The 18158-nt window shown below is 41.0% G+C and overlaps 2 protein-coding genes across 2 annotated transcripts in view; both read left to right on the top strand.

Annotated features, from left to right (window-relative positions):
• LOC311012482 (cadherin-18-like) overlaps positions 1 to 18158 on the top strand; it is a gene marked incomplete at its 5' end in the record, with an annotated part of 195881 nt that overhangs the window by 49547 nt on the left and 128176 nt on the right. The window lies entirely within an intron of this gene.
• LOC311012802 (putative nuclease HARBI1) lies at positions 15334 to 16419 on the top strand (the record flags this gene model as incomplete). The annotated part of the gene is made up of 1 exon (XM_084008511.1): positions 15334 to 16419. The coding sequence occupies one exon, from the start codon at positions 15334 to 15336 to the stop codon at positions 16366 to 16368; it is 1035 nt and encodes a 344-aa protein (XP_083864637.1). The 3' UTR covers positions 16369 to 16419.

Raw genomic sequence — 18158 nt, 5'->3', positions numbered from 1 at the left:
AACCCCACAACTGAGTCATGACATCAGAAAAAGTCAGGCACTGGGCAACTCAAATGGCATCTGTTAGTGTGACATATTAGTCTTGCAGCTGTTGGTTTAGAGTGTGCAATGTCCCCATGAACTGTGTCCACTGGGACACTTGGAGGTCAAAGTGCATGAATCATAATGTCACTGGTTCATGTCCCAACAGGGACCTTTTTGAGATGTATTCCACTCTTAGGGCTCGTTCGGACTGTACGTACGTTGATGGACCGGTGCCGGACGAGTGAAGGTTCGTGGGGTTCGTGGGGTCTGGTTCGTTGGGGAGATGCCTTTGCAGACGCAGCCAGTAGCCATTGACATCACTTCCTGCTAGCCGGCTTATTCAGGCTACTTACGGCTTCTTTATTATTATAGTGCAAAATGGATCCGGTTCTAGCCAGAAGAGCTCTGCTACGTGTTTTAGTAATTCAGCCCCTGTATATAGACACAGGAACTGATCGAAAAGAATCGGCCTGTTCCCAACCGCAATGATTAACTTTTCCCCATGTTTTGTTTACATTGGCTTACGTTTTGTTTATGTGTGCTTTCCCTGGTCGTACCAATATGGAGGTTTTATTGGCCAGTGTCAGAGTATAATATTAGTATATTATTTGCATATATTTGCATAACACGATCTGATTGGCTGATGGATCCATCCAGTTGAACTTTTCTAAAAAAAAAATCACGCAAGCGATGCAATGGAGTGGACTCACAATTCATTTTTGGCATAATGTGATGTCACGCTGTAACAATCTCCCTCAACTATGATACTCAAAGGAAAAAGTACATAGCAAATTTTAAGGGGACGGGCGGACCTGATAACCGCAGCTAATGGTCACCACCGGCTGGCCGTAACTAATTTAAAATTCCCCAAATTAAACAATAAATCTCTCTCTTACACCTCTGATAATGACGGGGCAAATTATAAAGAAACAAAAACCCACAGAAGGTTGGATTCCTTATAATGTATTGACAGAGATTAAATTAAATTAGGTCCGACCCTGACGCATACGCCAAACAAAGGGAAAAAAAACACACTGCGTTACAATCACACACTCGCCAATGAACCCACAATAATCCCGAAAATCCCCACAGTTCAAATGTCCAAAAATCCAAACGTAAAGTGTCCAGGAAGGAATTAGTCCCAAAAGGAAAGTAACAAAACAAAACTACCTTGCCAGGTGGAAACGTGGTGAGCCGCCGTAAGTCTCAAACCCAAAAAAAGAAGCGATACGTCAAGCTCACCCAAGCTCACCCAGCCCGTTTGGCAACCGGATCCCGGGCATGCAGTACTCCAGTGGTCTATTATATTCCAGCTTCGGTTTAATATCCTGAGGCGATCCACCGGACAATTCTGCCATCCACGTCCTCCAAAACGCCGTCGTCTCCACCTGCCGCACACGTCAACTCTCGCGACCTTTCCCCTCTCCCACATTTATCACATTACCAGAAAATAATAATAATCATAATAATAATCATAATAATAACAATAGTCCATAACAATGATCCGTGTCGCTAGCTTAACTTTTCCGGTGTCATGGCGGCGGCGTAGTTAACCTCTGCGTCCACCCTCCACAAATTTTGAAAAAGAAAATGAATGTCTATGTGGTCAGTTCCCCACTTTCCGTGAATGGACTTTTACTTACAAAATCACGGACCGAACTCAATGAGGGAAACAAGACAAACTGTTGCCGCTAAGCAAAACGCGATGGATGAGCTCCAGAAACAGCTCGGTGATGAGAATGCGGCCCTGGCGAAAGTAATGGAGGCGACCATGGCAAAGTACTTCAGTGAGGCAGATGAGAAATCGGAAGCCCGTTTCAACAGGCTTGAGAAACGAATTGACGGCATGCACGCCACTCTTTCTCGACACACCGAAGAGATAAGATCTATTCGCACCGAATCAGTAAATCATCAGGAGCGTATCGCTAACGTGGAAAAATCAACGGCTATATGTCTGAAGAACTTACAAACTTATGAAGGCAAGGCAAGGAATGGAGGACAGGGCACGCAGGGACAACTTGCTCGTATTCAACCTCAGAGAAGGAGCTGAGGGCATGAATGCCCATGCTTACCTGAAGGAGAGGATTGCTGCCTGGTTCCCTGCCCTCGGACCATCTTCGCCTGAGCTAATGAGATGCCACCGTCTTGGGCTCCTATCCAAGCTTGGTCCCGGTAAGGTACGTCCGCGGCCGCTGATCATCAAGTGCCTTCGCTACACTGACAGAGACCGTCTACTCAACGCAGCGCGGAAAAACCGTCCTGAGGTAGATGGCATTCTGCTGAAGTTTACTGCAGACTACAGCGAGGCCACGACAAGGCGCCGGAGACCGTGCTATAAACTTATGTATGAGGCCCGCATTCTTGGATTTGAGGCTTTCCTTCTCTATCCCGCTACAATCAAGCTCTCCCGGGGGAGCGACACCCACACCTTTCAGGAGCCGAGTGAGGCTGAAAAGTTCATTGCTTCCCTGAAGGAGGACTAAAAGAGTCGGTTGGTGAATACGCACCGAAAATGGTAAGACTGAACTAATAAGTGTCAAATATGAAAAACTCCAAGAACTGCTCAGACTGCCGAGGGGGTTCCCCCTTTTTTTTTTTTTTTTTTTTTTCTCGTCACTGCTCTGTATAAAGCTATCATAATATGACGTATACGCTGTCCTTGATTCCCTTTTTTTTTTTTTTTTTTTTTTTCTCCCTCCTTTGTTGCAGTAGAATGCAGCTAATCTTATTAGCCTATTCGGACGATTACGTCTAACCGACAGCAGTCCTTCCTGTTTAGCTTTGTTATTTAAGATATAATGACTCAAGGATAATTTATGTTGTTAGTTTGACCCAGTATGCACGGCTTACTGACCCATAGTCTAAAGGCAACCATTATTTTATTTTGATGGAGGGTGGAGGGGTTGCGACTGTTTCTCCATGATGACTGGTATATTTTTTGGGGGGGTGGGCAGTCTTCTCCCTTTTTCTTTGGAGAGGACTTCTGATGGTCAATTTGAGCGTTTTTTCCCTTTTTTTTTTTCTTTTTTTTTTTTCTCTCTCTTCCCTTTCCTTTTCTTATCTACCTGTGTGTGTGTGTGTGTGTGTGTGTGTGTGTGTGTGTGTGTGTGTGTGTGTGTGTGGTTGGGGGGGGGGGGGGGGGGGGGCGGCCATCGATCCTACCAAACTGTTTCTTGTTCGGCCCTTTTATATCTGTATGCCTAAATAAATATGAATAATATCAATATTATGTCATGGAATTCACGAGGCCTTAATTCTCCTCAGAAGCGTATAAGCACTCTGAAGCTTCTACTCAGGAAGCATATTCACTTTGCCTTTATACAAGAGTCACATTTTCTTGATGTTGATGTACATAGATTTAAGAATAAGCACTATCATGTGATTGCCTCATCCTGTTACACAAAGAAGAGCAAAGGTGTCTTTATAGTTGCAAAATGTAACTTAAAGTACACTAATCTGGGCACAGGTGGATCTGATGATGGTCGAATTACCTTTTGTAAAATAATTTATAATGGTATTAAAATTGCCTTGATTTGTGTTTACGCCCCAAATCACTTCGACCAGCATTTCTATGATTCGCTCGCTTCCACATTAATAGATTTTCCAGAATACCAGCTCTTAATAGGGGGTGACTTCAATGCTGTATGGCTTCATGATATTGATAGAACAGGGGTAAAAGCAAGCAGAGACCAGCAACTGGCATCTATTGCATTACAGAAATGCTCTATTGATTATGGGGTGATTGATACTTGGCGTATGATGAATCCCTCTTCGAGAGAATATTCCTTTTTTTCTGGTCGGCATAACAGCTTTTCAAGAATAGACTATATCTTTGCATCCAAAACCCTTTTCAGTGATATTCGCAGCACTGAGATGACTCCAATTGCTTTATCTGATCATAGGGCTGTTTTCTGTAATTTCTCATTAAGAGCTGGTCTGACCATTGGCTCCTGATAGTTCAAACATATTATGGCAATTAAAATTACGGCAAAAGACTAAACAAGAAATCGTATTAATCACCATAATTACCATGCATGGAAAGTAGACTTGAGCAACCTTACAACGCAAGCCCATGCAAAGTGAATGAGATCTGTCAACAGACGTGCAGTGTGAATGTGCTCTTACTCACCACTGATTTTCATCTCTCTGCTGTCAATATCCAAACAAGGGCAAACTATCTGAATTTCATTGATTTCAATCACACCACTTCTGCTTTGACTTTCACACGTGCTGTAGTTAAGTGGGCATTCAACAGTAAACCCTCAACTGTCATCCTGGATAGCACCCTATCTTTCCTGTCCTACATCATTAACATCAACCGGTCAGCATATTTCCATTTACGTAACATCTCCTGCTTGCGTCCATCCCTCTCCACCGACAGTGCTGAAATTCTTGTTCACACCCCAGTCACATCCCGTCTGGACTATTGCAACTCACTCCTCTATGGCTTACCTGACAAACTCATCCATAAACTTCAACTGTTTCAGAATTCTGCCGCCTGTATCATTACCAGAACCCCCTCCAGCAGTCACATATCACCTGTCCTACAGCAACTTCACTGGCTCCCCTTCAAATACCGCATCATCTATAAGATCCTCCTCTTAACCTTCAAGGCCATCAATAATCTTGCCCCTCAGTACCTCACAGAGCTTCTTCACATCAAAACTCCCCCCGTCCACTCAGGTCCTCCTCCTCCATCCAGCTCATCCTCCAACCTGCCGTCTGGTCACCATGAGGTCAAAAGCTTTTAGCTCCTCAGCCCCCCACTTCTGGAACTCTCTGCCTCACTACATCCAACACTCCACTTCCATAACTACCTTCAAATCTCACCTGAAAACTCACCTTTTTAGACAGGCCTACTCCGTTTAATTTATCTGCTCTTAGTATTTTTATTTCCCTGCCTTTATGACTGCTTTTATTTGATGGACTGAGTGCTTTATTGTTGTTTTATTTTGTAAGGTAACCTTGAGTGTCTAGAAAGGTGCCCATAAATAAAGCTGTCTGTTCACATACAGAGAGTAAACAAGTTCCATCAGCGTTGGTTGATTAAGTCTATAACAGGCCTATTGACATGAAGACTTTTGATTAGATTGGAGTCGATAAAACCCCAGATAACGTTCAAAGTTTAAAAATGATTCTGTCTCCAAAATCTGCACATGGCAACAATGGTGTATTACCACCCAGTCTCATTCTATTTGTAATGGAGTTAATCCAGGATGCTTTTTCAAGGTGGACACATCAATCTCCATCATACCTCTCAATCTGTGGCTCACGTTGCAAAAAAATAACTTATATGCATATGTTGGACTTGACTAGCGAGTGAGTCCACCGGCCTTGTTCAGCCTGCAGACGCTGCGCTGCATACCAGTGGACAGGAAGGTAAGCTGCTGGTCGGGCTGATGCAGGTGCTGGTCCAAAATCATTCTGAGTGGATCTGATTGTAGTGTGACTGGACCAGGAACAGACACTCACACAGGACTAGGGGTGGGAATCGAGAACCGGTTCCTACTCAGAACCGGCTCCAACTAACCAATTCCATCGGAATCCTACGCCTCCAACTTTATCGATTCTTCTTAACGATTCCGCATCACGTTTTCCGGTTTACTTGAAATTTTGCGTCGCGGTACATTGCGTCACTCTCTGCGACGACCCTGCGCGCGCCGACAACCTATAAACAACAAGGCAGCATCATGGAGAGGAGGAAGCAATCGAAAGTCTAGCTACATTTCACCAAACGCGATGAAAATGCTGCCGTGTGTAATCAGTGGAGGCATAGACCCATTGTAGCGTATACGCTGCTAAAAAGATCATGTTGTCTTTAGAGCGTCATAACTCCGTATTGGTTTGCGCTAGAAACATGCGTTTTTTCCCTCTTAAACTAGAGAAACGGGGCTAAACAACAGTACCCTGCTTGCCCATGTGAGCGATTTATTTCTGACAACAAAACGAATGCGTAAAGTTGTAAAGATGTGTCTAGATGTCTCCTCGTCTCCGTGGCGCATTTCTCCGTTTTGTTATGTATATCGATCATTATTTTCATCCGCCATCTTGCTAGTGACGTATAGAGTTACGTTTATTCATCGGACGCTCGTATTGGCTCCCGTATTGGCTTTTACAGCCAATAGGAAAGCCTGATTTACGCTTGGCCGTGTTTGCCCAAACGGGAGACACAGAGGAGTTCAAATCAGAGAAAATGACGGTCAAAAAGTTACTGTAGTGATAGAGAAAGTTAAATACATAAATGGCACAGAAGAAATTCACTATATACACACATATTTAGGGCAGGGAGAGGAACGGACCATTCCTGGCAAAAATAAAAAAATAACACCCATAGACACTACCCAAAAGAATATCCATATTTCATAGACAAAAGCAGCTAGAAGCTTCAAATAGCATAATCCAAACAAGTGTGTGCAACTTTCTATGTTGAGCTTTTCTTTCGTTATAATGGTTTGCAGTGCTTTTGTTAATAAAATGTGTAAAAATTCAAGGTGCGTTTTTTATTTATTTTTTATTTATGGGCTAAAATCCCCTATTATAGTGTATATAAGTATTTATTGAACTACTCAGGAATCGGTAAGAGAATTGATAAGGAATTGGATCGATAGGCAGAATCGACAATGGCATTGATATTGATAAAAACTTATCAATTCCCACCCCTACACAGGACTGTCTGATTTAAACTCCATTTTAATGCAGATAGGTCATAATCGGAAAGGCAGTCAGAGATACAAAGGGTACAGAGATTTCAGTCCGTGTCCACCTTTTTTCAGACCGTGTATAACTACTTACTTACTTGCCCATACAGAGTGCCGATATGAGTACTTAATAATGAACTGTTTAACCAGCTGTTAGTCACAGTTAAAATAAATATTAAAGATAAAAAAAAGCTCAGAGACTCAGAGGAGTAGCTTGTCATTTCAAGGACAATAGAGCTGGTCCACCTTAAAAGTTGGCCCACCTTAAGTGTTCCTGAGCTAGAGCTTAGTGAGGCTGCTTGTTTATTGATTGTTCCATCTTTGTTTTTTATTCTCAAACTTCTCATCCAGAGATCCATTAGCGCTAATGAGTTAAACAAAATGAATGCATCAATTCCATAAGTTAATCATCCTGCGTTAATGTGTTCATTTTGACAGCCCTAATTTAGATATTTGTTGTGGTTGTGTGTGTATGAAAAAAATCAACAATGATGTGGTGTGTTTAACGGTGGTAAATCTTGTTTTCTAATACACCAATCCTCCTATCTCCTCGTGCTCTTCCCTGTTATTATTCTGTTGGCTCTCCTATATCCGTGTCAGCAGAGGTTTTCTTCCCACCTGCAGGGTTTTTGTGATTTGCTCTCTTTTGAGCATTAGGGCATTAGGAGTTGAGAGCAAAGTCAGACACAGTTAATGTCCTCATCTAGGTGGCCTACAGAGACTCCCACTAGGCAAGGTCAGCCCATGCACACAAGAAAACGCCTTCTTGAACCTTTCTCTCTTCTACACATTCTGGCAGTCTGTGTGTGTTACCAGGGCGACACGCCGGAGGCGGATTTTACAAGCTCAAAGTGTAGATCCATTGAACACATCAACATGTTTATGATGCACAGCAAATTCACTTGCGAGTCAAAAAGTTAAGAAGTGCAAAAGTTCACCTTTCGTAGTTGTTTGTATGTGCTCGAGCTAATCAGATTTCCGACTCATTTAATACGTCACAAGAGCGGCGGCTCGTTCTGTAAAGCCAGGATGCTTTGTAAACTGACTGTGAATTCATCTAATAATACAGATTATGATTATAGGGAAATGTTAATGATGTAATTGATATCCAATCTGACACTCAGGAATAGAAATTATGATAAATTATGTAAAACTTCTTTCTTGCTGACAGACATTCTACTTTCTCTGACTTTAATTATATCTGTCATAAAAGTTAATAACATCACAGGGATATCTTTCTAATAAATTAGTTATTTGTGGTTGTTTTGTTCAGACATTTGACTTGACAGTGAATCAGTAAACAAATAAAACAAAAACAAAACTTTGAAACTGCAGCATCAAATCAAGAACTGATATCCAATGATGGGGCGTGTTTGCTCTCCTATATCCTCCTCATATCTCCTCAGAGCACCAATAAGAGCTCTGAGACGGTGGCGAACCAGAACGACTTCTAGTTCAACAGAGCAGCAAGGAAATATCAAAAAAGAGACTACGGATGTAGCCATAGAGTACTGTTGGAATGACTCCTACAACCTGGGCCAAGTTTTTCAAAAGTAATCCGATTGGATTGGATTAAATCTTGAAAATGGGTTTTTCATAACAAAAAACAGATTTTGAAATCAGATTAGATCACATAATCCAATCTTGGTTTGATCTGGATCAAACCTTTAGTAGGATTGTGATAACTTTAACCCTAAAATTCAGGATTACCCTGATCCAAGCAGAAAGGTGGATTCAGAGTGACTTTCAAGAACAGATTGTAATATAATTTTGAATTGGTCAAATAATACTTTGGTATCATGTAGTATATGAATATTTATTTATATTTTGGACAAGATATGTTTAAGTTAAAGTGATATAAATTAAGTACAGCATAGGCCACATTTCAATACAGTATGATAAAAAAAAGTATTTTTCCACTTAACATAATTTCACAAAAGTCACGATAAAACATAAAATAAAGGCCTCTATTTTTATTTATTTTTTTAATTATATTTTCTATTTGGTTGTTGTACTGGATATTTAGTCTTCTTATTGTATTCTTTTCTGATGTTGTTCAGAGAAGGAGTCAGACTGTACAAATTACAAATTGTTTTGACAACTCTTTACCCTTAGGTACTGTTAAGGGAAATTTGTGTAGTTAGGGGTGCGTTTATTGCGATAACTTTGGCTGTGATTGTTCCTTACCGATAAAAAATGAGGTCCGGAAGTGTGTTTTTGAATGAATTTTGATATGTTTGAGTTTCATCCACATCCAACTGAATTTTGACTGTGTGAGATGTTTTTGTTACACTGGTACTGTTAACGCCCCCCCCCCCCCCCCCCCTTTTAAATTAAAGTGAAAAAAGTATTTTGCCTGAAATTTCTAATTGCTCTGCAGCAAACTTTTGTAAAAATTAAGTCAATCAAAAAATTTCTCCATTTTAGCCCCTCCACCACTGACCTCTATGGTAACCCTTTACAACAAATTGGCATCGTTGTGTAATTCATGGCTGCAAACCATTAAAAAATGGTTTAATGTGTAGAATGTTTTGCATTCATTTTGAAGGAAAGGCCTCAAATTTAGTGTTTTTACTCAAATCTAGTTGTTTAAAGAATTTCATATGGGTTTCCACTGAGGAACAAACATGCCTCAGAACACAAACAAGAAAAACAAGTCATTTTCATCATTTCTGTCAAAATTCAGGAATGCAGGCCACTGTGACCATAAATCTTTAAAAAAAAGGCAAACTTGTTCATATATTGATAGTAGGGACTGGTGCCTTCATGTTCATGACCAAATAAGATTGTGTTTGCATGTGTGTGAGTGTGTGCACCTTATTTGCATGTGAAATCAGATAAACGGGCTGCAAATCCGTACCCCTATTTCTCTCCTCTCATACACACGCACGCACTCACACGCACACCTGCGCACACACACAGACACACACCTTAACACACACACACACACACACACACACACACACACACACACAGAAGTTATCAATATGACCCCAGTGCCCCAGAACAGTTTTGGTGCAGCGAATTGCATGGTGCAATAATGTAAACAAGGTTGAGAAGGCAGGAGTTTTGTTTATACAGGTGCGGCTGCTCTAAAGCGTATGAATACATCCAGTACCAGAAAAATACATTTGTTATCTGGCAGCCACGGACAAGTATCGATTTTATGACAAATCCTGCACCCAGCTAAGCACTGACAACATCCGTGGCTGTCGGCCCAACCCAAGGGAATCCATGGCTGATTCCCAGGCTTCTTCCTCCAGAGCACCGGGGCCGACCTCCCGTGACTCCAGCCCCAACTACTTTTTCCCAGATGAGGAGATGGACTCCACTGAGTCTGACAATGACACTGAAACTGCCAGTGAAGCCTGGGTGCTGCCATCAAGTTCAGGCAGTTCGGACTCGGATGATGACAATGGACTGGAGAGTGGTTTGTGGTCCAAGGATGGGGAAATCTGATGGTCTGAGACTGCTGATATCATGCAGCCTTATGTCCTTCCTGCAATCCCCCGGCCAGGTCCAACTCGATTTGCAACTTCCCGGATGAAGGACATTGAGGCCCTGTTCACACGGAAAAAAAATTTGTGTGTAAAGGCAGAAGTCTTGTGCGTTCCGACCGACCGTCCACACGGATCCGGCGTTTTACGCACTTTATTGAAACCAGGTCCCGGAGTGAAAAAGAAAAATGGTGCCCCTCCGTTTCAGCTTCGTTTTCATGTAGACGGCAAAAACGCATACGATGATGTCATCCCCTCTCGACCCTCTAGCCTGACTTCTTCCCCCGCGACGTCTCATAACAACAACAATGGCGGCCTAGGTGCTTGTGATCGTGCTGCAGCAGATATTCTGCTCCTTTGTACAATTGCGTATCAGAGCCACTGTATGAAACAAACAACCAACATTTATACTAGCTATCTTTCCATGAATGTCGCATTTATTTTTCTAATTAATCCATCACGTGTGACAACGCCTCGTTAAGGTCCTTAGGGTGACGCAAAGACCTCATACGCCTGGAAAATGGATCCATACGAGTGATTGAGAGGTGGGGCAGGGCCAGAGGGTGGTCCTCCATCTGATGGAGGGACTGCAGGGGCACACAGTCACCTGTGATAAGTTCTTCACAAGTTACCAGCTGACTGTGGAATTGCTCAAAGATAAGACTGCCATTGTTGGCACAATCTGAAAAAAAAACAATCTTTCAGCTCCTGAAGATTGGAGAGAGGCAGCCTCGGTCTTCCCGCTTTGCGCATACTAGAACGCACACTTTTGTTTCCTACCTGCCCAAGAAGAGAAAGAATGTGCTGCTGTTGTCAACAAAACACAGGGAGGCTGCAGTGAGTGATGAGGCTGGCCAAAAGCCTTTCATCATTACTGACTACAACAAGAACAAAGGGGGAGTCGATAACCTGGATAAGGTGAATTATACATTCATGTACACTCTTTTATTATTTCTGCATGTAGTCTACACACTCACACTCACATCTTTTTATATTTATTCTGTAGGTTGTGGGCTGATACAGATGCGGCTGAAGAACAAGTAGATGGCCTCTCTGAAGAAAAGAACAGAAAATGTAAGAAGAAAGTGAACATGGATCTGTTCGGAAAGAGGCAATGCAAAAAAAAAAAAATACGGAGAGAAAGTCAGCCAAAAAGAGAACCCAGAAGAAGAATGACAAGGATGAGGACACCTCAGATGAGGAAAATGTCTGCATTGTGTGCATGGAGCCCTTCAGCAATTCAAAACCCAGAGAAAAGTGGATCAAATGTTTTTTCTTGCAAGCTATGGGCTCACGAAAATTGCACCCAAGGTAAACCCACGTACATATGTCATCACTGCGAATCAGACTCTGATTAGACAGATACACTCACATCCATGTTTTATTATTTGTGTGCATGGTTGTGAGATTCCTTGAATTATCTTTGTAAATTTGGGAGCTGTTCTGACCCCCACTGTAGTTTTCTTTTCTCATGAGTAGCATGTTTTATTTATGTTCTTTGATGCCACTGAGAATGTTTTTTCATTTACCCATTCACTTAGTAAACCACTGGGAGCTGTTTTAGTGTTAACACATGCACAATACATTTATATGGATGCATATTTTGTGGTTTGGTCTCAGTTTTTAATTCTTTAACCTTATTGTTACAATTCACCCTGGGTCGTGTTACAACCTACCCCGGTAGTGGGGTAGGTTGTAACAATAGCACACCTTGCATTTGAGATTAAATATTTTATTATATGATATAGTTGGAGGAGTTGTAGGCATTTCTATTTGTAGTAGACAAATGAGGGCACTTTGTGTCTAAATTTGAGAGCCCTACCATGAACACTGTGAAAGTTATAGGAGCTAAGACAAAAAGTGTTACAACCATCCCCGGTCTCCCTAATGCACCAAAATCAATTTTCTCACTTTTTATTCAAATGGTTCAGCCGGTGATACTAATAATAATCAAAGTTAAATTTGTTTGTAGAATATTGAATTATAGTGTACTTTTCAAAAAGGCGGAAGTGGTTTATGATCAAAACAGGCATCTAAAGGGTTAATTTTGAATTGTGACTTATTAAATCGTGACTTATTATCAATGAATAAAATTATGAAAAAACATTTTTGAAAAATATTGATCTTTCATAATTGTATTGCAGTTTAAAGTTCAAATACAAATCTTGTAGTTAACAGTACCAACGTAACTTTTTTATTCAATCTGACATACAAAAACTAATAATGCACCAAAATCAATCTTCTCACTTTTTACTCAGATGGGTCAGCCGGTGTTATTAATAATAATAGTGTACTTTTCAAAAAGGCGGAAGTGGTTTATGATCAAAACTGGTATCTAAAGGGTTCATTTTCAATTGCGATATATTAAATCCTGATATACATTAAACGAGAACCCCTTCATGAATTATGAAAAAAAAATTGAAAAATAAATACAAATCTTGTTCCAAATCAGTACCAATTAGAATTGCACATCTCTCTGTGATAAACGATTCGATATGCATCTAGATACACAGGTTACGATTCGATTCAAAAACGATATCCTTTTATTACAGACCGATTCAAGTCGATTCCATACAGTGTAAGAACGATACGATTTGATTCTACGGTTAATATTTGTTGTAGATATTTTATAAAATAAAGAAGCCGATTCTATGAAAGTGACAGTACAATAGTTTCTTTTCAAATATGTAAAATACCACATATCTCCAAGCATTGTGGCTGTATGGCACTGGCAAAAAAAACAGCCAGAACAACAAAATCACATGTCAATGTATTTATTTTTAGACATGGACCAATAATAAGTCTGGCTGAATGGTTGGATGGCGGTCACAGGACAGTGTCGTGGACGCCTCTTGTGGCGCAAGTTGAGACACAAGCGATTGACATTCAAAGCCATCCGTCTCTCACGTGCGGTCGTGGAGTGCCTGTGGTCACACGGCAGCGTCGCAGCCGCCTACCTGTGCTGCGCCCGCCTCTCCACCTCCACCTCCTCCATGTTCTGTGTTGTCCCTTGTTTATAACTCATACAAGCTAGCCAGCTACGGCGTTTCGCGGGCAGCTTCAGCTCTCGCCTTGTTTTAGAGGAGCTAGTGTAATGCCGCCAACCGCTTCAAAGTATCGCGATACCCGATCCATGACTCTATAACCGATTCATCTAGGAATTTATTGATAATTTGTATCGATTGAGGAGGCTGCTAGCGATGCAGCCGTATCTCTCACTTGTTGAACCGAATATCCGGTCGCATCGGTTTATCGTTCACAACCCTAGTACCAATGTAACTTTTTTGTTCAATGTCACATTATATAGAAAATAATAATGCACCAAAATCAATCTTCTCACTTATTAATCAGATGGGTCAGCTGGTGATATTAATAATTATCCAAGTAAAAAAAACTAAATTTGAATATTTAATTATAGTGTATTTTCCAAAATGGCGTAAGTGTTTTATGATCAAACTGGCATCTAAAGGGTTAATTTTGAATTGTGACTTATTGAATCATGATCGAAATTAAACAAGAACCCCTTCATGAATAAGATGTTAAAAAATGAAAAATATTGATCTTTCATAATTGTATTGCAGTTTAAAGTTCAAATACAAATCTTGTAGTTAACAGTACCAATATAACTTTTTTAACAGGGCATGAGGGTTAAATAAAGACACTTCAAGTGACCCTGCGCTACCTGTTGTTGCAGGTTGCAGGTTACACTGTAGTCCAATTCAGAGCACCTGTTTTACGGATTTGGTAATCTTGAAGGGCCAGTTGTTCAAAACATTTAATCCGGATAAAAATTATCCGGATTTGGAAATCCCATTTTTTGCTATCCGGGATCAGGTAATCCTTCTTACTTTTATGCCGGTTTTTCAAAGCAAAATTGGATTGGATCACCCTGATCCAGATTCACAGTTTTCAAGATTACCAAATCCGGATTGCCAGTGCTCTAAATGGGACAACATATCACAATGTGGGCTACAGCTATCTAAAGAAAAACAGGTAGAAGAGCCAACATGGGGTCACTGTAAGTGTTTTTTATTTTGAGACAAAACACAAAAATCACAAATATCCACTTCTATTCATAATTTCTTTTATGACCCCTCATCTGAGCCACAACAAATACAACAAATATACATTAACAAATGCATTGTGGATATTTTGAAAACGTCTTGAATAAATAATAATTTTTAAAAAAGGGTAAATGTCCAATAGTTACAAAATAAAGAATGATCTCAGGGTTCTTCTTCATCTGAGGAGAGACCAGCATTTTCAAGCCCTGCTTTTAGGAGGCGGATCTGAAGTTTCACTTTGGTTTGCTGCAGTTTGGTCAGCTTGATTTGTTCCTCTGCCAGGAGTATCTGTGCCTCTGCTCTTTCAGTTTCTCGTTTGAGAAGTGATTCATAGGCATCATCATTATTATTTGGCAAAGGACGCTTCAAGCCTCTTTTCTGAGCTCCTGTGACTGCTGGCTCTACCAGTGAGGATCCAGGTTGTTCTTCAGAAATAGTGCTGAGATCCAGAATAAATGTTTCCTCTGCATTTGGAGGAACTGGCTCACTTTCCTCTACAATGGTAGGCTCACCATCCCCTACAACACCTTGAATCCTGTGCAGAGCTTTAGAGTTCTCACCTCCAATAATGTCCAGAACCACATCTGTGTATTCACCTTTCTTAAAGGATTTGTTGCCCGTTTGGGTGTTTTTTGCTTCAGCAAGGTCCTTTGTTGCTCTGGCCCTCAGATTCTTCCATCTGAATTTCACCTGCTCCAAGGTCCTCTTCTGGCCAGACCCCATTGCATTGACATTCTGGGTGATTTCAACCCAAATGTCTTTGTTCCTTTTATTAGTCAACATTCCACTCGCAACAGAGCTTCCTACTATTGAGGCATAATGGCACTTAACACCCTCCAGCAGTGCATGGGTTTCTGCAACAGTGAAATTAGGTCCTTTTGAGTCCATGGTTCCACCTCATCTGTTGTAGTGAACATAGTATTTAAAGGCCTTGGGCTTGATTGATTTAATTGAACACAAGCCAAAGCACATCAGCTAATGAGTGGGTGGGTTTTTGACAGCCATCTTATATTCAGCCTTTCTCAGAGAGAGAGAGAGAGAGGCACTGACATGTCAGGTATTGTCCATCGCTACCACCATTTTGGTGGAAGAGGATACCGTCAAAGGGTATATGCTGAGCGTGCAAAACCACTGGAGCAATACACCGATGAAGAACTGTATGCTCGCTTTCGCTTTGGGAATACTGATATTAGGTACATTGCAGACCTTGTCAGGCCAAAGCTTCAACGGAGAACCCGAAGGAGTCACAGTCTGTCTGTGGAAGAACAGGTCGTCATTGGTCTGCGCTTCTATGCATCTGGGACTTTCTACCAAGTTGTTGGTGACAATATAGGAGTGGACAAATCAACTGTGAGTGATGTAGTGAAAGCTGTGTCCATTGCATTGGCCAGCCTGGTCAATCAGTTTGTTTCCCTTCCAAAGGATGACCAGATTGCCCAGACCAAGCACAAATTATTTCTTTTGGGGAACATGCCCAATACTATTGGGGTTATTGACTGCACTCATGTGCATATCCAAGCACCTCATGAGAGGGATTGGGAGTACATCAACCGAAAGGGGAGGCGCAGCATCAACATCCAACTTGTGGGCGACGCTGACCTCATCATCACAAACTGTGTTGTGAAGTGGCCTGGGTCTGTTCATGATGCACTTATCCTGAGAGAGAGTGCTTTATACAGAGAGCTCCAAACCAACCGACCGGATGGCATAATATTAGGAGACAGTGCCTATCCACTCCTACCATGGCTGATGACTCCTTTTCTTGCAGCAACCACACCTGCGCAGGCACGCTTCAACACTGCTCATTGCAAAACGAGATGTGCAATTGAGCGTTTGAATGGAGTTCTGAAGAGACGCTTTGCATGCCTTAAATACTTGCGAGTGGAGCCACAGGGAGCATGCAACATCATACTTGCGTGTATTGTCCTGCACAACATCGCTACCAGGCGCAATGTCCCTCTCTGTGATGAAGCTTATGATGCACCGGAGCCTGTGGAAGAACCAGACCAACCTCTGGCGTTCTGTCAGAATGAGGGACTGACTGGACGTGTAGTCAGGGATGCAATTGTTAGACATTATTTTTGATAGTTTCATCTCTGATGATTGTTTCTTTAAAATGAATGTACAGTGATGACAGAAAAATTGAATATATTATTTTTGTTTGTTATTTAAATCTGAAATCTGGGGGATTGTTTCACGGTTTCATTGTTTTCACAAGATCATTTTTATTTTCATTTCATTTTGACTTTACCTTACTGAAAGGCTTATTTAGTAGCCTATGTCTACTTTATTTACTTTATCACTAACACTTAAACAAGTCAAGTGCAAAATATAAATAAAAGTGTATATAAACTAAATGATAAAAATGTATTATTTGATCAATTTTAAAGTTTTACTACATTTTCTTCCTGAAATCCACCTTGAAATCCTACCCCCTGTTGGGATCAGGATAATCCTGTTTTTTTGGATCAAAGTTATCCAAATCCTACTGAAATGTTTTGAACAACACAAACTGAAGGTTTGATCCGGATTAAAACTAGGATTGGATTCTGTGATCCAATCCGATTTCAGAATCCTTCTTTCCCTTTTGAACAACCCATTTTCAAGATTTGATCCAATCCGATTACCAAAATCCGATCAGATTACCTTTGAACAACTGGCCCGAAATGTTTGAATCTAGGTCAGCGTGATCCAATCCAATGCTGCTTTGAAAAACCAGCACAAAAGTAATACAGTCTACCTGATCCTGGGGGGAAAAAAATAGGATTTCCAAATCCGGATCATTCTGATCCAGATTAAACTCTTTGAAAAACTGGGCCCTGGAAATTACACAGCATTTTTTTTTTATAATTCCTGTTCCCTCGTCTGTAATAAGGTCTGTGGTTAAGACAGGTTGAAGAGATTTTAACATTTTTATTCTATGATTTCAAATGGGAAAACACTTCTTTTTCTGTTTCTATTTGCTAACAGTGTCCTGCTGAGTCTCTACGGTTTCTTAAATGTCATAAATGCTGTTTTATTATTTTTTATTTTATTCTGTAACTGTATTGTGTTTCTGTAAAGCACATTGAAATGCATTCCGTATGCAATGGGCTATAGAAATAAATTTGCCTTGCCTTGCCAACGGTTGATTTCTTTTCATTATTATTGAACGTTCGTGTCATTTTTGCCGATAATAAAAACTAGTTAGCATCTAAATAAGCAAGCAGGTTAAACATTTGAAAGGCGGCCAAGACAACGACCACGGTGCTGATGAGGATTTGGGATTCTTCATGTGATTTCTTTAGTCTTTGTATTTTGTTGTGCTGTGCTCTTCATCTTGATCAATATGATTCTCATAACAGTCCACCCTTTCTACTACACTCACAGAGAGACAGGAAATTAATTCAAGGCTTTGGGCAGGCTGTCAGCAGCCAGTGTGCTGAATGCTGGTTTAACATGTTGCGGAGCATCTCTGTCGGCTGACAGATGAAGTTAGCAGTGCAGCAACACAACATGTTGGCTGGGATTTACGTGATGTCAGCTGAGAGAAAGTTAGGAGCAGGAAGTTTTGATGGAGAAGAGGAGTGGAATAGAGAGGAGGAGAGAATGACAGTACTCAATATGTACAATTGTCAACTCCAATTAAATACTCAACATGCCACCCGTCGAACTGCAGCTTTGTTGTTTGCTGAAACACTTGTTGTGGAATTCGTTTGATCGGGCACAAATCAAATAAGACACAGCACTTGTAGACCAACATCTCACATCTATCTCACAGCTCGTATTTCAAGCTGGAAAAGAGAGATGGTTCCTGTGTTTTCACGTGTCGTGTGTGTTGCCATTTGAAAGTCTTTTTTGCATTTTCATCATTGATTGTGAGAGATTTCATTCTT

The sequence above is a fragment of the Eutrigla gurnardus genome (assembly GCF_963514095.1).
Source record: "Eutrigla gurnardus genome assembly, chromosome: 4".
NCBI lineage: Eukaryota > Metazoa > Chordata > Actinopteri > Perciformes > Triglidae > Eutrigla > Eutrigla gurnardus.
This window is presented reverse-complemented; position numbering and strand designations above follow the sequence as displayed.